The sequence below is a fragment of the Lotus japonicus genome, chromosome 1, assembly GCF_012489685.1.
Source record: "Lotus japonicus ecotype B-129 chromosome 1, LjGifu_v1.2".
In the NCBI taxonomy this organism is placed as follows: domain Eukaryota; kingdom Viridiplantae; phylum Streptophyta; class Magnoliopsida; order Fabales; family Fabaceae; genus Lotus; species Lotus japonicus.
The window spans coordinates 75572942-75593611 of record NC_080041.1 but is presented as its reverse complement, the minus strand read 5'-3'; the positions used below and the strand labels follow the sequence as shown (position 1 = coordinate 75593611).

The 20670-nt window shown below is 36.6% G+C and overlaps 2 protein-coding genes and 1 long non-coding RNA gene across 4 annotated transcripts; 2 read left to right on the top strand and 1 right to left on the bottom strand.

Moving 5' to 3' along the window:
* Nucleotides 1-3083: 3083 nt before the first annotated feature.
* Nucleotides 3084-4204, bottom strand: LOC130732046 (protein MIZU-KUSSEI 1). The gene has a single exon (XM_057584173.1). The coding sequence runs from the start codon at nt 4078-4080 to the stop codon at nt 3313-3315; it is 768 nt and encodes a 255-aa protein (XP_057440156.1). The 5' UTR covers nt 4081-4204; the 3' UTR covers nt 3084-3312.
* Nucleotides 4205-13658: 9454 nt separating this feature from the next.
* LOC130711292 (uncharacterized) lies at nt 13659-16348 on the top strand. Of its 2 annotated transcripts, none has more exons than XM_057560848.1 (2): nt 13659-14161; nt 15961-16348. In XM_057560848.1, the coding sequence occupies exons 1-2, from the start codon at nt 13922-13924 to the stop codon at nt 16180-16182; spliced, it is 462 nt and encodes a 153-aa protein (XP_057416831.1). In that variant the 5' UTR covers nt 13659-13921; the 3' UTR covers nt 16183-16348. The 2 variants fall into 2 exon arrangements, with proteins under 2 accessions (XP_057416831.1, XP_057416838.1); XM_057560855.1 differs by having other exon boundaries at nt 13672-14161; nt 15964-16348.
* A 1772-nt stretch (nt 16349-18120) lies between these two features.
* Nucleotides 18121-19994, top strand: LOC130711300 (uncharacterized). Its single transcript, XR_009010664.1, has 2 exons — nt 18121-19340; nt 19502-19994. It is a non-coding gene; the product is annotated as an uncharacterized LOC130711300 (long non-coding RNA).
* Nucleotides 19995-20670: the final 676 nt, after the last annotated feature.

Here is a 20670-nt window from a genome sequence, read left to right as displayed (position 1 = left end):
TATTTGCATTCACTTTCTTTCTTTTCATTTTCGTTGTTTGAGTTTCATAACTTTATTTTGCTAGTAATGCAACAAGAAGTTTTTTGACTTTCTATCTTTAAGGCTAGACACCTAACTTTCAAATGACGAGAAACCTTGGAACTAGATGCATGATCACACTCCTCCTCTTCAGACGCATGCATTCCACTTAGGAGATGGACTAAAGGTTGGGAATTAGCTAGAGGCTGCACTCCTCGAGCACATGTGTCTCAACTATGTGACCAATAAAGCTAGAAAGTAGTATAAGGATCCTTCTCCTCGGGCACGTGCGTTCTGCTTAAGCAGTAGAGTGAAGGTTGGGAACCATTCTGAGGCTTCTCTCCTTAGATGTGTACATCCAAGCTATGCGATCAAAAAAGCTGGAAAGCAGCTAGATGATCTCGCTCCTCGAACATGTGTGTTCCACTAAAGTGATGAATTGAAGGTTGAGAACCAATATGAAGCTTTGCTCCTTGGACGCGTGCATCCCACCTATGCGGCCAAGAAAGATAGAAACCAGTGTTAGCAGCACGCTCTTCAGACGCTTGCATTCCATTTAGGTGATGAAGTGAAGGTTGGGAACGGGTTTGAGGCTTCGCTCCTTAGACACGTGCACCCCACCTATGGGGAAAAGAAAGCTAGAAACCAGTTCGAGGATCCCGCTACTTCGACACTTGCGTTCAACTTAGGTGATGTAGAGTGAAGGCTGGTGGTGGGAACCAGTCTGAGGCCAAGAAAGTTAGAAACCCGTTTGAAAACACACTCCTCCGAAGTGTGCGTTCCACTTAAATACAGTTGCGAGATTATTTGGGCACAAATCCACAGGGTCGGCCCAAGGGTTAAGCGACCCAAGCAAGGGCTTTAGGCCTCAAAAAATTTGTTTTTTTCAAAGTAAAAAATGCCTCATATTTTTGCAAATAAGGCCTCAAATAAAAAAAATATTATTGCTCACCATTACTTGCCACTTTGTTAGTTGTTTTTTCCCTAATTTTTCTCAAAAAATCGGGTAAATGGTCACTTTGGTCCTCAAAAGTGTCAACCGACTTGGTTCATTTACTATACCATATTAGAGCTGTTTATTTCTTTAATTAAGAATATGTGCTAGAGAGCCTTCAATGATTTCAAGCATTCAACATTGACTCCAACGATCAAGTAATCCGAGTAGAGTTGGACTCGTTTGAGAGAGTTAAGAAGATTTTTCACATCCGAGATATCAGTACCAAATAGAGAGTTGTGGCAAGGTTCAAGTTAGCGAAAATCCCTAAAAGTTTCAAAGCATGAGATTTGGTCTTAAGGAGAGGGGATATTAGACCTCAAAAGATTCGTAAAGGAATTTTTTTTTTCCAAATTAGAAATTTCCTTACCTGGACGCTCTTGAAACCAATAAAGGACTATACGAGCTTGTAACCCTTGAGGGCAAGGAAGTTTCACGCCATTGAAATACCTCAAATATCATAAGATAATATAGTTGAAGCCTTTTCATCTCACACGATTTATTTGTTTTCACTTTCTTTCTTTTCATTTTCGTTGTTTGAGTTTCATAACTTTATTTTGCTAGTAATGCAACAAGAAGTTTTTTGATTTTCTATCTTTAAGGCTAGACACCTAACTTTCAAATGACGAGAAACCTTGGAACTAGATGCATGATCACACTCCTCCTCTTCAGACGCATGCATTCCACTTAGGAGATGGAGTAAAGGCTGGGAATTAGCCTCATTAGCCTGAGGCTGAACTCCTCGAGCATGTGTGTCTCAACTATGTGACCAATAAAGCTAGAAAGTAGTATAAGGACCCCTCTCCTCGGGCACGTACGTTCTGCTTAAGCAGTAGAGTGAAGGTTGGTAACCATTTTGAGGCTTCTCTCCTTAGATGTGTACATCCAAGCTATGCAATCAAAAAAACTAGAAAGCAGCTAGAGGATCTCGCTCCTAGAACGTGTGTGTTCCACTCAAGTGATGAAGGTTGGGAACCAATATGAATCTTTGCTCCTTGGACGTGTGCATCCCACCTATGCGGCCAAGAAAGCTAGAAATTAGTGTTAGCAACACGCTCTTCAGACGCTTGCATTCCATTTAGGCGATGAAGTGATGGTTGGGAACCGGTTCGAGGCATCGCTCCTTAGACACGTGCACCCCACCTATGGGGAAAAGAAAGCTAGAAACCAGTTCGAGGATCCCGCTCCTTCGACACTTGCGTTCAACTTAGGTGATGTAGAGTGAAGGCTGGTGGTGGGAACCAGTCTGAGGCCAAGAAAAGTTAGAAACCCGTTTGAAAACACACTCCTCCGATGTGTGCGTTCCACTTAAATACAATTGCGAGATTATTTGGACGCAAATCCAATACTTGGTAAAACACAAGCAAAGAAGTTTGAGGTGAATAGTGCACTCGTGAAAAGATTACAAGTAATTCGAAAAGTAAAGACAAAATGTTAAAGACAAGTAAATGTATTAAAATCATATTTCGTTACAACTTCAATTGTTACAATACACTACAATTGCATTTGGACTTTGAAAAGCTTGAAAATAACATTCTTCAAGAAAATGCGCATAAGAATTCCCCAAATGCCTTATTTCTTAAATTATGTCCCCATGAGATGTGTGACCCTCAATTAGAGAAATCACTCACTTCAGAAGGGGCTCAAATAAACCAAGTGGAAGGCGCCTCCATGCCAAGTTCTAGAAGTGAACCACCACATCAAGGAAGCACGAACTTGCAAAACAAAAGAAAATGCACTCCTAGGATGGTCTGGAGGTTAAACCTCACGCCGAAATTAGCCTCTCTTGGCCACTCCAAATTTGTGACCAATGCATACACCCTTGTCTATTTAGTATCCTTCTTGCTCCAACCTCGGGTATAACCGTTCGGTTGGATTGACCAGAGAGGCTAGGGGGACAATGAGTCTTTTTGTGAAAAATCTCCAACTATACTTTCAAAGCTTCTTTCACTGACTTTCTCTCTCTAAGAGAAATTCTCAAACAAAATGAACTCCAACTTTGATATTTTATTATTGATACTCATGAATCATCCGAATTGAAAGAACTTATCCACTGAATTATGCTAATCTCTTGTAAGAACACAAAACTAAATTACATTAATTAATCAATTGATTATACAACAGACATTAGCCATGCAAACGATTCAAACACAAACACAAAATAAGTTATATATAATATCATTGATGCATTAGTATACAAATACAATCATTTACAATCCTAGTTCTGTCACATTCTAACCTCTGAAATCTGAACCTCATAAAATTTATTAGACCTTTCTACATTAACATGGGATCAATTCTCAAATCCTGACAAAAAATATAGTAAGCTCAGGCCCAGCAGTATTCCCATCTGGACTTAACATGTAAAGAGTCTCTGAATCCTTCGACCCCACGACATGCTCAAAAGGTGCTCGCACATAAGTCATCTCTCCACCATCCACATCATCACCGCCGCCAGACCTCATCGGAAGAACGCCGGCACCCATCGACACGGCCTTGAGGAGCTCCATCACACTAAGATCCTCCTCCGTCGCCTCCCTCCTCATACCGTACCCGGTTTTCTTCCCATTACAAAACATTGTCCACAACGGCTCCTCCAACAACCTCGTCTTGTCCTTCTCTGACCGCTTCTCACACTCGAGCGCCACCCTCACCATCCCGGCTGCCATCTCCTTCTGCAGCGCGCTGGTATGCATGGACAGCTCGATCACTGCCGTGGGGAAGCACTTTGGAGTCTCCTGAACGGACAGGCTCACACGTCCCTTAGGGTATCCGAATAGCGTGCCCGATACCCTCGTACCGCCGCTGCTTCCATTGACGGTTCTGAGATGGTGGTGGTGGTGGTGGCCGTCGGGGATGCCGGCGGGAAGTGAGGGGAATTTACATACGGGGGTTATGATGGGTAAGGAACGGAAGACAGAGCGGAAGACGCGAACCATTTTGGGTTTGTGTTTCTTCTTCTGGGAGGGTTGGACGAGGGAGATTTTGGGGGAGAGGGGTACTGGTGGTGGTGGGGGAGGTGTTGTTGAAGAAGCTTTGGCGGTGTGTGATGATGTTGGCTCCCCCATTGGTCGGTGTTGATCAGCAACAACGAGGAAGAGAAGATGAGTGCCATCAAGAGAGAGGGAGAAAAGCCAGGTTTCAAGTTTGGGTGTTGTTGCGAGTTAATTTGGTTAATAGTTTTGCGGCTTAAGATGATCCTTGGACCTTAAATTGTTCATGATCCTATTTATTTGCCTTCATTTCAGAAGTGCTCTTGGTTCAGCACGTATTGTCCTTTCTTTAAAATAGCATAGAATTTTTCCCCTTATGGGAGGTGAGTGAGAGAGCACCGAGTCCGGATCCGTCTGGCATAAGAATCATAACCCTTTCATGTTCCCCAATCAGTATTTGCCATTTCAATTAGCAGACACATCATCTTTCAACGTCGTTTACGACATGATGTTCTGTTTGTAGTTTCTATAATCGTAGATGTAATTCAAAGTTAATACAAAAGAATGTGATTAATCTATATATATATATATATGTAAAGCTCACTTGAGCTATAAGTATTAAATGCATTAAATAATTAAGTTAAAAAAATTAAATTTCTATTCAACTTTCAATATAATGTAACTTTTGAAACATCTCAATCTTTTTGTTTTTTGACTTTACACATGCCAATATGATGTAAACTTTGAATTAAATTATAATTTTTTTATTAAATACATTAAATATAAAGATTGAAAACTGAAAGAAATTAACTAAAGAGTATTTAGCTACATATACTAAATAATACAAATATATCTTTATTTCAGGAAAAAAATCATCAAGTATAAAAAAAATACATTAAATCATACGACAATACTATATATTAAATAGTAAAAATAGAAAATAATAAAAACTCACGTTTGTGTTAATTGTATTATCGATTAATTATAAATTTCAGGTACTTATAAGAAAATAGTTTATCCAATATTAATTAAAAAAATTTAGAAAATTAATTATCAATCATAAATTGAAGGAGAGAAAATTAATATAAAACTAAGTAATATTTTGATATACAAAAATATTGAGAGTTAAAATTAATTATAATAAAATAATATTTATTAAAAATAATTAAGAAAAAGTAGTCTTTAAATAAAAAGTGGCACTCTATCAGTATTTACCATTAACTATAATGTGTGTGTATTCGTTGAAAAAATTCTTAAAATATAGTTTTTGATTTCTTGAGAAAGAATAACATAGTGAAATAACTATGACCAAAGTTGAATAAATATAAGTCTAATAAATAATTCTTTACACTAAAAAATCATTTCTTATTATAAAAAGTTAAAATTACTTTATTGTGGCTATAAAGTGTAAAAAAATGTCATTATAACTTATTTATGATATTAAAAACTTATTACTTGAATATATTTCAAATTCACATAATGAATTTCTATATTTTTAAATGAATAAAATATTAAGACTACTTCAATACTAATTATTTAATATCAATTACTAGAGTCTAGAGAGAAATGCACGCGTGTTTAATAACAAAGTTATTTCTCTTGAACATATATGAGACTATTGCTTGGTTTGTGTGTTTTGGTGGGTCAAGGTGAAGTGGAATGATTGTCGATATGATTTGGAACAGTTTGCTAGAGGCTTTGAGCGTATTGAATGGCCATGAAAACAAAAGATGCCACGAACAATGTATTGGGAGTCACCGTCAGCCACTGTTTTGAAGGTTAATGTGGATGGGGCGTCTAAAGGTAACCCAGTGGTGAGTGGTATTGGCATTGTTTTGAGGAATCAAGAAGGGGAGGTTTCAGGTTACTTTGCAAAAGGAACTAAAATGTTGTGGGCTTTTGACGAAGGTTCAAGTAGTGTTACATGCTTTGTTATTTTTCCAGCAATTTAAATTTTCAAATGTGGTGGTTGAGAGTGATTCCTCCTTAGGGTTGGATGAGTGTCTAGGGGAGATAGGAGGTCAAGGAAATTGGAACATGTATTTAATCATATGGATCATTAGATGTCTATAATTCAGTGTGTTGGTGTGGTGCATGTATTGCGTCACGTTGACAAACTTTTTGGCAAATCAAGGGTGTGGTAGGGAAGAACAGATATGGGTATGTTGTGATCAAATGCAATTATCTAAATGAGAAGGTTGTTCTCATTTTTATTGTGTTTCAATACAGTTTTCTTTTTAAAAACATATCAATTATTAAATTTGAGTAAACTCTATTCAATGAAATCTCTTACCTCCATTATTATTTAATTTATTAATTTTATGATTACACATATTTGAATATTTATATATTTATTAAAACTATAATAATCATATATAATTTTTAAAAAATTATAAATAAACCCGTGCAACGTACGGGTATAATTTCTAGTACTATATTGTATTTGATAGTTCAGTTTACATTTATAATTAATTTATTTAATTTGAAGGTGTTGAATGTGGGAAAGGTCATGGAGGAAGAAGATAATAAAAAAATTGACTATCCCAGTGCCATTTCTGCACTAGTATGACAGTACGAGTAGCACAAAAGTCACAGGAAATTGCAAAGCTGATATGTATTAGTTCTTCTGCACAAATGGGGATTTTTTAGATCGGATATATATGACATTCTTTTTGTTTTCTGCACAATAAAGAGCATAACAGTTGGCACTACTTTGAATAAATGGTTATGTTTATATGTTTATGCAGTGATTTTTTATGCGTTCATATATTAGGGGTTATGTTTTATATTCTAGCACTCAGAAATGTTTCAATCTGATGCTCAAAGTTTAATTTCAACTAGATGATTGATGTCTGATTCCAAGTTCTATATATTCTTCCATTACTTTGAGAACATTTATCTTCTTTTCCAATATTGCACTCTACCCACAAAGATCATACATTGCAGATAAAGTGTAAAAGAAATGTAAGGCTACCTTTATTAATGAATTGGATTAAACATTGTCCTCTATATCTATGTTCTTAAAATTGTGAACTGAATTTTGAAAAAATTACAACGCAATAATTACAAGGGCTGAGTTTAGCAAAAGCCCTTGGTAACTTCATTTTCCCTAAACCCTCTACCTCATAAAACTGTGACATGGTGTATCCTATCTTGTAGAAGCCATCATGTCTGCTTAATGTTCATGTCTGCTTAATGATTGACACCATTAACAAGATCTGATATTTAATTTGTAACTTAACTATCATTGGGAACATGGATTCCATTCCTTCTCTGTCCCTACACTTGTTGATAAAGTCCAAGTACTTCATAGCATCACGAGGTGAGAGTCCTTCGAGAAGAAACTGAAACAAACGGCCATGTGTCTCAGAGGCATTATACATTGAAAACTCTTGCACCCTTTAGTAGCTACCATTTTGCAGAACGCTTAGTTCAAGCTTCCTCTGCCTGTTAGCTCTTGCAATATAATCTTCAACCCTATTGTTCAATTCATGAGGAACTTTATTAAATCTACATGTAGACTTCTCTCTTATCACTTTCACTTTCTATGCAACCAAACGAGAGGAGAGTGTCCACATATCAGTGTATTATTAAAGTACGCTAATATGTGAACTAAACTTGGTGTCAAAACACCCAATTTTATAATGATTTTGAACTGTCACAAAATGAAAAGTTTTGTAAAAACAACGCGCGCTTTGTGAATGACTAAAGCCGCTACAAATGCTCGTGTTGCTAATGTTAGCAACTCACTAAATATTGGGTTGAAAACTAATAAAAACATTCAGAAGACTTGAATATATTTTTAGTGTGTGGAGGTATAGCAAATATTGTTTTTAGTCTCTCGAAAAATATTTCTTAGTTTTCAATCTCTGTAAATATATATTGTTATATTTTTTAATCTCTATCGTTAAGTTCCGCTTATGTGTCTGAGTGACTCATTTATCTATATATTTGACATTTACGTGTCACACAATCTGATTTGAAGTCAATAACGTGCCACAATCTGATTTAAAGTTCCACTGAGATCTATGTAGGGATGTCAACATAGCCCGAACCCGAACCCGATTTTACGGGTAAAACCCGATATGATTGGGTTTGGATTTGGTATTGGCGGAACCCGCACCCGAACAATATATATAAAATTACAAAATTACTCTTATATATACCATGTTAACAACTTGATTTGTTAACAATTTGATTATATTTGAAGAACAAGACATTATATTTTTTGCAAAGAAGATATAAAATGGTTTTTCATAATAAAATCATATAAGTTGCGTTTTAATTATTTTGCAAAAAACTCTATGTATCAAGTTAGGTTAGGTCGTGAGTTTGAGGCTGTAACGCCCCGAATTTCAGGGGTTACGGTAACAATCTAATAAAATAAATATGCAATGTTTTTCAAAATGATACATAAACACGAGTATATTTTTTTTTTCTTTTCAAATGTACTTCCAAAACATGTCATGCATACTCCATAACTACAAAGGGATTTACATCAAGCCTTGAACAAGGCGAGTACCCGAAACCCCAAATATAAATTTCTAAAATCATTATGCAAGCTTAAACCAATAATGGTTAGCTCTTTAACCCAAGGCTCTAACCCTACACGCGACTCTATTCTTCAAGTCTTCCACAGTTCTTCAAGTTCTCCTCTCCGACTCGTACGAAGGTCAAGCTCCATCGAAGATTTTCCATCGCCTAATAGCGTTAAGCGCCCAAACAACAAGTAGCAAACAGAAAGGGTTAACTCCATACAACTACCAGATATAAAAGAGAAAATCATGTTATTCAAATTTGATTACTTAGCATGGTAAATAAACTAGCAATTTAACTCAAATTAGATGACAACTCATCCTATCGATCATGAAATCAAATCATATATTTAACAGAATTAAACGATATGGTTTTAAAACAGATATTAACAAAACTTAACACCATAAACTAACTCGTGAATCAATAACTTAACAGCATAGATAAATTCAGATAACGATAACTTCAACAGTATAGATGTAGATCAAATTTCAACAAAACCAACAATACAAATCAACTCATATATCAACAAAACCCACAATGTCAATCAAATCAGATATCGTCAAGCCAACAATTTAAACCAACCTAGATATCAATAGAACCAACAATATAATCAACTCGGATATCAATAACCTCAACAATATCAATCAAACAATAACGTCTCGCAAGACGGGACAATCACGTGGGACAAACCCACCTCATCGCCACTTTAGCATCTCAAAAGACAGGACAATCACGCGGGACAAACCCACCTCATCGCCACTTTATAACGTCTCGACAGACGGGACAATCCCGTGGGACAAACTCACCTCATCGCCACTTTAACGTCTCAAAAGACAGGACAATCGCGTGGGACAAATCCACCTCATTGCCACTTTATAACGCCTCGACAGACGGGACAATCCCGTGGGACAAACCCACCTCATCGCCACTTTAGCGTCTCAAAAGACGAGACAATCGCGTGGGACAAATCCACCTCATTGCCACTTTATAACACCTCGAAAGACGGGACAATCCCGTGGGACAAACCCACCTCATCGCCACTTCAAGCAAACCAAAACATCTCATCCAACTCAGTGGTCACTCAAACAACAATCTCAAATTCAATAATCAAATCAACATAATCACATGTTATTCATATTGTCAACAAACATAAGTCTCATCAAAATGCATACTAACTTAGCTCACTATTTCAACATAACAACAATCAAGGTATCAACAATAACCATGTCTTATCCACTAGAAAGCAGTAATGACAAAAACCAGTAAACGACCGAAGCCTCTCAGAAAACGGAGACACACGTCTCAATAAGTTCAATCGGCCGAAGCCTCCAGAAAACATTTGGCACAAGCCTCAGAAACAGTCAACATAAGCAAGCATACAACATAGCACTTAATTGCCAATCAAGTTTAAACAACTTCATCTCAAATGCAAGCAGTGCGAATAAATCATGCAAGACTCAAATGACGCTCTAAAGCTGAGTTACCCTTACCTTAGCCAATTTCTCAATCCAAGCTCAACATCCCAGTCCAATCCAAAATAAAGCTCCTGAACTCAGCAAGTTCCCCGGGCGTCCTCCTCAGTTGTGAAACCTCACCACTTGCTCCAAAGCCTCTTTCCTCAGCTCAACTTGTTCCAAACCTTAAGCAAAGTATCATTGCTTAGTCGCTAAGAAACAATACAACTAATAACACTAACAAAACCCAAAAAGAAGCTTTCGAAGCTTTAGAGTTCGACATTTAGGCACGAACAGACAATGGAGACTTCGTTCGCTAAAACGCGCATAACTCGAGCTACAGAACTCGGAATGACACGAAACCAAAGCCAAAATTTAGACAATTGAAAGAGCTACGCTATAGCTCAGGCCATACTGACCAAAAATTTATTTTTGGACAAGGCACCATAACACTAAGTTTCGGCCACTTTAGAAAATACGGTTTCCGAACTTTTTCTTCGATCTAATTTAATTCCTAGGTATTATTAGGCGATATCTAGGCCAGAGAAACTCTCAGAAAAATAATCGGGTCGAAAACTAGAACAGGGGTATTTTGGTCAGTGTTTTTAGCTCGGAAATTTAAAATTGGAATTTCGAAAAATAAATTTGATAAGCTTGATCCTAACGACATTTATAACAACTAATCCTACTGGCGCTAAGCTCAGTCGAGAGTTTTCGAACAAAAAAGCAAGGCTTTCTCATAAAAATGGGTATTTCTACAGAATTTGATCTCTGCGGAGATTCGGCGAGATTCAGCGGAAAATAGCTGGATATTCATGTTCTTGGGAATGCAGGGAATAAGTTTAGACAGAAAAATCAAGTTATTTGGACACTTTTACAAAAAGCTCAAAACTTTGAGCACAGAAAGACATAGAGAAAAGCGACAGAATTTACGATCAGAGGTAAGGAATAACATCAGTACCTCGAGGTCTACGCGTAGCAACGAATAGAGCGACAATCAGGCAAGAATCGGCAAAAATCTCTCCTCCTCCTTCTCCTCTCCAAGTCGCGGCCTCCATGGGTGGAAATGGTGAGGATTTTTGGTTTTTCAAGCTATTTACAGGAGAGGGAAAATGCAGGAAAATAAAAATTTCGCGATTCCGATTTTTTCTGCACATTCCTCTGTGAATTATAAGATAGAATCCGGCGACAGAATTCCAAAACTCGAAACAGGTTTCTTAGAATTTAAGCAAACGATTCACTAACAGTGTTAATCGATTTAACCCGAAAAGTTACTTTTTCCAGTTGATGTCGGAAGAGAAAACTTCCTTCTGAAGAAAGGTCTAAAACATCGAAAGAAATGGGTGTTCGCGTGTTGAATCTTCGTTTGAAGCTCCGAATAGAAAAAGTCTTCATCGACAGTTTACTCTAAGGTTCTTGTGCTATCACGGATTCAGTTTCGGCAAACTTCTGAGAATTGAAATCGATCGTTCGTACAATCCAGGGTTTCGTGTCGAAACACTCGTCAGGGAAAGGAATAAGAGAAATTCTTATAATCCTCTGAATATTTTTGAATTCCGCTTCTACAGTGCTTTAAGAGCGGATTAGCCTTTTACTAACGCTTTCGCCCTAAGGCGGAAGTGAATAAAGCTCGTGCTATAACCTATAGCGACTATAGTACTATTCTTAGTCATTTCCTGAACTTTCTCCTTCATAATACTAATTCAAACATCAACCACAAGTCAAGTTCCTCTCACGCATACACAAAATTCTATGCGTGAGTTGGAAATTAATTATTTATTTAATTATAAAATCCTGGATCTTACATAGGCTATAACGGGTTTGGGTAAATTCGAAACCCGATGGGTTTGAGTTTGGGTTTAGCATGAGAGTTCGGGTTTGGGTTTGGGAAAAACTAAACCCTAGCCCGACCCGACTCGTTGCCATCCCTAGATCTATGTGATTCTCACTTGCATAATCCGAGTGGTATTGAATTGTATTCAATGGCAGGTCCCACATGCCAAATCAAATAGAATATTCCAAGAAGAAAGATAAAATAGTCAAAACATAACTGCAGAGACTAAAAAATATAACAACATATATTTTCAGGGACTAAAATCAACATTTACGTATTTCTAGGGACTAAAAACATATCTAAGCATTTTTTAACAATAAAATTAGAAGACTCATATTATGTGTAGACAAATATTATAATGTCTTTTCGTGGCCTTTGTTATAGAGTGCAGGTAGAAGGTTAGGGGTCTCTAATCGTGATTGGGCTATGGGTTTTAATTTATATTCTTTGGCCCATTTTGTATATTCTTTAGAGAAGTTTTCTTTTCTTTATTTTATAACAAATTTAAATTGTGTTAAATAAATGATGTAGACATCGAAATATATGAAGAAAATAGTGAAGAGTGATAAACATAATTTGATGTAACCGAAAAAGATAGATAAATATAAAGAAAATAATGTAAAGGAGTGTTCAGTGTTATTATGATGATACATGACTTAGTTTTTTTTTTTTTATAAGCATGATACATGACTTAGTAATGTTTTTCATAACTAGTTAAATAACATTTAATTTTTTTAAATCTACCTGTTGCGCGATTAAATTGAAACGGGCACAAAGGTCTCAAAATCAGAAAGTACAAACGGGTTAGCTTCAGGAGGCATCTCCTCAATCAATCCACACAAAATGGTGAAAGAGGAGGCGTCCCGAGCTAAAAAAATCCGCCACCATATTACCATAACGTATAACAAAAGATAAAGACATAGAATCAAAAGAACTAGATAACTGAGCATACACATGAATAATAGAACATTAATACGAACTACCATCAGGAGGTTTTCTCCACCTTTGGAAAACCTACAGAGAGTGTGTCTCAAAGCACACCGATCAGAAGCCAAGCCGCGATGCTAAGATGATCGCCCAACAAAAAGCCAAAGCTTCAGCCATCACAGCCGATGGTGCCATAACATGAAACATTGTTGCAGAAGCAAAGATCAACCCTTCCACTTCGAGAGGTCGGATCCACCCCATCACCTGTTCTAAAAGAAGCACTAAAATTGAGCTTCACCACACCCTCCAACGGACGTTGCCATGAAGTATGGAGGTCAGCTCCACGCTGCGTCACCTCTACCACTCGACTGCATCCCTCTACGATCAGATCTGCCTGCTGAAGATATGCCTTGCAAGAAAAATGTGTCTCTCCTAATAAAACAAACGATTTTGGGCCTCCACGACACATATGATCCAGTTTGCCACCAAGTAGCGTTTAGATGAGTTGAAATGATTTTTTTTTTCATTCTTTACAAAGGTATCTCCACAATTGATAATTTAGACTACTATAACCACACTATCAACATACTAAATGATGATGAAAGACTGATCAATAAGTTTTTAGAGTTAATCAACCCAAATACTTGTGTAAGACTAATATTTAGTTGATAAATCAATTCCACCTCCGCCTTATGCGATAATGTGAAAATGAGAGAGAAATAAATTATATGATTTGTAATGTGACAGAAAATACGAAGAAAAATATAAAGTAAAATGATATAGAAGAGAAAGTGATGTGTGTATGTATCATTACTATATGTACGAAAAACAAAGGGGTGAAGCTAGCATAGAAATGAATAAAGAAGTAGTAATTGGATGTAGAGTGAGGTAGCGTAGCGTAGACTCCACCGTTTTTTTTTTTTTCATAAGCTGTGGGGCAATCGCTTTCGTTTCGTCTTCCTATGTTGGCGTCAAGAAAAGAGAGAGAGAGAGGGGACTGCAACTTGCAAGAACGCGTTGAGCGGCGCGTGTCTGTGATGTGCTGTATGAAACCCGTGTCCTTTCTTATTCCATAATATATCTCTGTCTGTCTTCCCTTCGCTTCCATTCCACTTCAACTCCACCAACAACTTTTCCTCATCCTCTCTTTTCCCACACCAAACACATTCTCTTCCACATCTTCTCAATTATTATTATTATTACCAAATTAATCCTATGTATTAACATGTTCAATAAGGTCACAGTTGTTGAGAGCTTTAAGATTCCATGGCTCATTTGGATTCAACTCATAGTCCTCTTTCTCCTCCTTGCACTTCTCTTTTTCGTCGCCGTCGTTCCTTTAGATTCCGATCACGATTCCGCCGCCGCTGCCGTCACGTTCCTTCCCAGCGCTTCAACTCCCTTCCTTTTCGATGAGATTCAACAGATTCATGATTCAACGCCTACTCTTCGACACCTCAACCAGGTTAGCTTATCATCCACTTTCTGTTTCTTTTACCGATTTTCCTATTTTTGGTAACATTCATGTTTTTTATTTTTCTTTTATTTTCTCTACTGTCACCAATAATTCAACAAAATTCACTCCTACAAATCCAACTCTGTTTTTTTTTTTTTTTTTTACTTGAAACGTGATGATAAAAAGTTTTTCAAGTAACATTGAAATTAAGAACATGGTTTTGAGAAGGTGGAGCAGATTTGTGTTTTTTTTTCTTAGATTGGACTTGTGTAGCATTGCTTCTCTTCTTACTCAAAACGCATAAAGAGGAGGAGACGTTTGGATATCCCTTGACGTCAATCAATGTTAAAGGTTGTTAGCCATTGAAGATAAAAAGTGAATAAAACTCTTTTTATAAATTATGTTTATGATGAATGTCACAAAAAAATTGGAAAAGTATAGATTCACATACCAATTACACTCGCACACTCACACCTAGGAATAAGAATAAGAAGAGAACCAAGAGAAATGAAAGGCACACAATTTTTGCTTTATAGTTAGTGGATGTTTTGTTTTGATGTCAGAGCAAGGCAAACACGCGAACGTAATTTGACAACGTTGATATTACAATGGATCAGAACTCAGAAGAATGATTTTAACATGTTGACTTCAAATATTTAACATAGATTCACATTTACTTCAACAGAGACTGAAATCACATACTTCATGTTATTTATGAAACACACAACCTTTCTTCAATTGGAATTTACTTTTTCTATATTAGGAAATGATTACCACTCTCACACTAGCCGTGGTCCTATTGTCCTAACCATGCTGCATTTGATATTTTGTTTATTTGGGTAACAGGGGCAGGGTAGGTATATATATTTGATTAATTTTGGGACTTATTCAATTCTTGCAAAATTGTCTCCTAGTCTGGAATATATGCTTGTGATAAGAAGAAGAAAGAAGTAGTAGGGGAGGTGAATTTCTAACTGTTTCTGGTAATTAATTGTCCGCTCAAATCATCTCTTCTCCAACTTCTAAATTCCAATTATAGAACTGCCCCCATGGGCCATGGTTTTCAAAGCTAAAGGATAGCGAAGACACATTACACAAATGACTCCAACCTATATCCATTTCATGCCAGAATGCTACCCAAGATTAGCTGGTTCCGTTAAAAAAATATGATAATTTAATTTGATTTGCAAATTGATGTTGATTCCTATTTGTTCACTTAGTGAACATAAAAGACTAAGAATCAAGAGAGAATTCAAATCTAGCCTTATCCCCGAACATAACCCTCTTATGGCAATCCCGCCCATATATCTATCTATACTGTAGGATAAAACTCCACATTGGGCTTTGAGCAAACCATAAGTGGACCAGACACCACATCTTTCACAAAAAACCTTAAGACAATGGGTGTATGAGTCCTCACACTTATAAACCACTCAAACTTATTCTTAGCTTCCAATATGAGACTTACTCACACTTGAAAATTTCTAACAAAGAGGTCACCCATATGATGAAGAGGTTGCGTGTGATGAGGTTAGGTCACCCGTGATGACGTTAAGATCGTCTATGATGAGGGAGGTCTCCCGTGATAGGTTAGGTCCCCGTGATGAGGGATTGAGAGATCTTCCATTGGAGTCCACTGTTGTTCAACAAGATGTTGAATCTGAAGTTAGTTATTGATATTTTCTCATCAACTCTATACCTCACGCAAACCTTTAATTTCTGTATGAACAATAATGCATGCATTAAATTGTTTGTGCATTTATGATTCAAGGTAGGTGAAATAATTGAACTGACGGAAATTATTTTAGCAGGGTGCACAAAATCAAAATGTAATTATAAAAGACGAGGTGTCGACAGATGCAAGTTCAAGCATGAGTGGGGAAGAGATTGAAGGGGATGTTTCATCATTAAATCCCAACCCTTGCCATTATTTCCGGCTAGCCACAGTAGCATTTCTCAAATGTTTTGGCCTGGATTCCATGTCTGATTGTTCATCAAATCCAAAGAGTAGAAAAAGAAAAGAAAGCTGATTATTTTTGAAAATTATTGTTATTGTCATTTAGGTGAGAGAGGTCTATTGATCAATTCCTATAAGGTGCAATTTATCTTTTCAATGTACAAAAAGAAAAAAAAAATTAAAGGCCTAAATCAACAAGGAAAAAGGCCCATCATTCTCAAGTACAGTTTCATCATCAACCTTTCATTGCTATAAAAAAAATCACCAACCTTTATATTTTTCGTTTGCGCCGCGGTTACTAGGGATGTCAATAGGTACGGGTGGACATGAATTGTATATAAAAAAACATGCATCTGACGATTATAAATTGCCACAAATTTAGGGTTATCTTCATCAACATTCCCCTGAATCCTTAAGTGCCCGTGGTATGGCTAAAGACACCGCCCCCATTTTCCTATTCTAAATAACATACTATTGGTTTACGCTGAATGTGATTTAGACACCGCCCCTTTATTATAAAATAGTAACATTTACATAATGTCCAATAGACCAATACAAATTGGTGATAGAGATGGTTTTGTTTCCTTTTTAATATTTTGAATGATTTAAATGAAGAAGTTTAAGCTGATGATTTGGAGGCTCAATAGACCCTACCCTACATATAGGGTAATGAACTTAAATACATTAAAATAATACTAATTATAAATAGACCTCTCTCTCTATATATATATGTGTGTTAATAAATATTGCAAAAGTAAGCAAGGATGTGTTGGACTTTTTAAGACCTAAAAACTTATTTTTTTTTGGTACATCGGAATTTAAATTGCACCTGCCAGGGATTGAACCATGGACCTTCCCCTCCCAACCCATATGTCTCCTTATAAAAACTTATTTAAAATAATACTTCATAGCAAGGTATTTAAAGATTTTATAATCTCTTTTATCGTATATTTATAAGCGTAAATAATTACATAATTTCAAGATATTATAGTATAATTATAATTTAGCAATAATAATAAAATAAACATATAATTATATTTATATAAATAAGTCTGATAATTAGATTTAAAAGGTTTTTTGAATGGCGAAAATCTGCCATTTTTAGAGCTAGATAGGCTTTTGAAATGCATCGGCATTGGCCATTTATTATTTTGGCCGGGTAATACGATTCTCCACGAAATAAAAAATAATGGACCCTCATGAAAACCATTAAAAAACTTGACTCTAACCACGGTCTACTTGTAGAGCCAAAGTCATCAAATGATAAAAGGAACTTGACCCTAACTGTTACCTGCCGGCAATAGAACTAAAGTTATCAAGATGCGCGATCCTAACTGCGACCTGCTGGTAGAATCAGCACCATAAAATTATGTTTTTAATCCAAGGACAAAAGGGAAGCTTTACAAATGGAGAAAACTCAAATATAATTCTAATTTGTGCATACATTGAGTTCCTATTTATACACTAAGTGGGCAACTTAGTTTTTCACTAACTGACAATACTCCCACTAGCAATTAAAAAACTCCACTAGTGATATATGAGCTCCAAACTAAAGCAAAAAGCCCGCTAATCCTATTGGTAGCCTAACAACTCACAAAAGACGTTGAAAATCAATTGGAGATACAAAATGTCATCAAAATATTCCCCCAAAAAATACATGGTGGCTTCTAGGATGAAATAGAAAGATAGGTATGGTGAAAGGCTAAAATTACCTGCTATGACTGTTGAGAAAAAAAAATACACAACAATTTGAATTACCAAAAAAATCCTCACCTACCCCTTCTCCTCCTCACCTCCCTTCCACCCATCGTCAAACCCATCCCAGCCACCACCACCACCAGTGCTCACCCAAACATCATCACAATTTTCAATACATTATTTTTTTCTCCCGAATACAAGAATTGTAGAACAAAAAGGCAAAACGTAATTACCTAACTTCCTATAACTTGATTGATCAAAAAGAAGAATCTACTTCAACTGATATGCCCTTAGGCACGACCATACATAACATAGAAATCACATTCGGAAAATGTGGAAATTAGCTAGAGCAGCAGGTGTTGTAGCGAAACTGATTGCATAAGAGGAAAGCAATTGAACCTTCTTCCCCACGAATTCAAATCAGTAGCGAGAGAGATGGGACCGAGAGAGATAGAAAGAGAGAGATGGTGAGGGTGAGATGCAGAGAGGGACGTGAGACAGGGAGACACTGGAGAAAGGAACAATGTGGTCGTGTCTCGATGGCAGAGGTGCAGGCCGTGCGCGGATGTGGTCGTAGTGGTGCGTGTCGTTTGTGGGCTTGAAGACAACGCATGCCATCCCGATTTGCGGAGAAAAATTGGCAACGATGGTGGATGAGTGGTGGTGGAGCTTGGCTGCTTTATGGAGCTTGTTCGATTCAGTTGATTATGTCACAATTAGGATTTGTTTCCTTGAATTACAACATGGCCTTACATTCATCTTCCCTCTGAATCAACAAGCAGAGAGACAAGGGTATTGCAGAAACCGATGGTTGTCGACTTCAAATTTTGGCTTCTTTGATGTTGGTGTTGTTGGGGTATGTGGGTCTGGTTTTGGAGCGAGTAGTGATTTTGAGGGTTGAGAAAGTAGCCATGATCCATGAGGCAGAGGTGGTGGTGCCCAGAGGCGGTGGCGGCGCTGCCCAGAAGCGGCGATGGTGGTTGTGTAGGTATTGGATGAGCTTCGATAAATTGGTGAAAATGAGGGTAAATTAGTCAAGAGAAGATATAACATCAATGACACTATTGAATGTACAATTCATTTAAGGATAACTTTGTCATTTCAAATGGTTAAAAGATGTCTTTCACGTGTGAATTAGCAGTAAATATTCAGTTTTTCATGGTAAACAACCCAACCACACTTTCATGCTCGTCACAATTATTTATCATTAGTGCATCTTGAACATGCAGATTAAGTTATTGAAAAGTCTACCTAATGTTGGGTCTTTATTTTTGAGTAGAAGGAAAGTGAAATGCACTTAAGTGTAGCTTCTAACTCAATTTCATCTTTTTTTCCCTTGAGCTCCAAAATTATTTCTCGCAAAACTTATTTCATATTTTTAGTCTTGGACCGTGGACATCATATTTCTTGAAGAGTCTTTGAATGGGCTGGTTGATCCCATCTATATCAATGCCTACTCCACTTGCATATGGACAGAGTTACACGTGTTATTTATCAGACCTTGTGGCGTACGTGCAATGTGACACTTTGCAGGTATGGAACTATGTTTCAAATTCCATTCTTTGTTGTTACTTGTTCGTTTATAAGACGACATGCAATGCATTTGATGTTAGTGAATGAATGTGCTAATAATCTTAAAGCGCCTTACGCAAAAGCAAGGTTAAAACAACTATGTTTTATTGCTTTATATATAGCAAGAGTCTCTTTGCTGAGACATCTTCGAAACACTAAGAGGCATGTTAGATAACTAGTTAGCCACGAACTAGAAGGAGAAGAAGAAAGAGAAAGGAAGAGAAGGAAATATATACAGAGATGCCAGCAGCAGATAAGACAGAAAGAGAATCAGCATGGAATGCATATAGTGCGTGCAATTTCATAGAACAAGTTGTGAAAGCTTTCTCCAAATGTTTCGGCCTTGATAAAGCTAGAGAAGTAACACCAACAATATCTCAGGCTTTGAAGAGGCCACCAAGACCACCATTGAGTGTAGGCCAAATCAACCTTTTATCGTCTTAGCTTAAAAATAGCATCAATATATCACGAATTTGTAATACTCTATGGGCTTATTTAATTTAGCTACATGTTATGTGTGCTTGATTTTAGTCTCGTAAAATCGTCTTAGATTTCATTGTAGTAGACTTTGGAGTTGTTTTCAGTTGCAATGAAGATGATGAATGGAATCCGAAACTTAGTTGTTGTTAATCTTTAACTCGATGATCAAATTTAACTTTCTAATATCAATTTAAAAAAAATTGAATATTCTGAAATTGATACTTTTAATGCCATATTTTAAAAATTATTTCTATTAAAATAAGAAATATACCCACAATCTATTCGGTGATATTTTCCATGCCTATCCCACTTTGCTTCTAGTATGATAGCTGTTCCCCTTGTATAAGGACACTGAACATTTAACATTAATCTGCCCAATGGCAATGATTCGGTCATTCGGTGATGGTAACCGTATTATTAGTCACAAGGATAAAGATGGTGATACTTACTGGAAGAGGCCATGTTTGGTGTTCTTATCATATAGCTTATTTTAGTTGGTATAAGTTATTTTCTTAAGTTATTCACATTAGCTTATGAATCAGAATTTATATTTATCGATAACCAATTTTCAGTCCAGTATAGCGTACCCACTTATTACCATAAGTGGGTTTAATATAACAGGAATAAAGAGATAGAATGAGACAGGACTAGAGAGAAAGAGAAAAAAGAAAAATGGTATGGCATAATAAAATGTTTAGATGACTAAAGATCAGTAATTTTTGTCTTTACGGGACTGCCAGTTGAGTATCATAGATCTCACAAGAAATTCATTTTTAATTAAAGTTGATAAAGTTATAAGTTCTAATCTTTC

What these genes read in the sequence shown, in the direction of transcription:
- LOC130732046 (XM_057584173.1), bottom strand. Translation starts at nt 4,080, where the DNA reads ATGGGGGAGCCAACATCATCACACACCGCCAAAGCTTCTTCAACAACA.
- LOC130711292 (XM_057560848.1), top strand. Translation starts at nt 13,922, where the DNA reads ATGTTCAATAAGGTCACAGTTGTTGAGAGCTTTAAGATTCCATGGCTC. An exon ending in CTCTTCGACACCTCAACCAG is followed by an intron (nt 14,162 to 15,960) that starts GTTAGCTTATCA and finishes AAATTATTTTAG; the next exon opens with CAGGGTGCACAAAATCAAAA.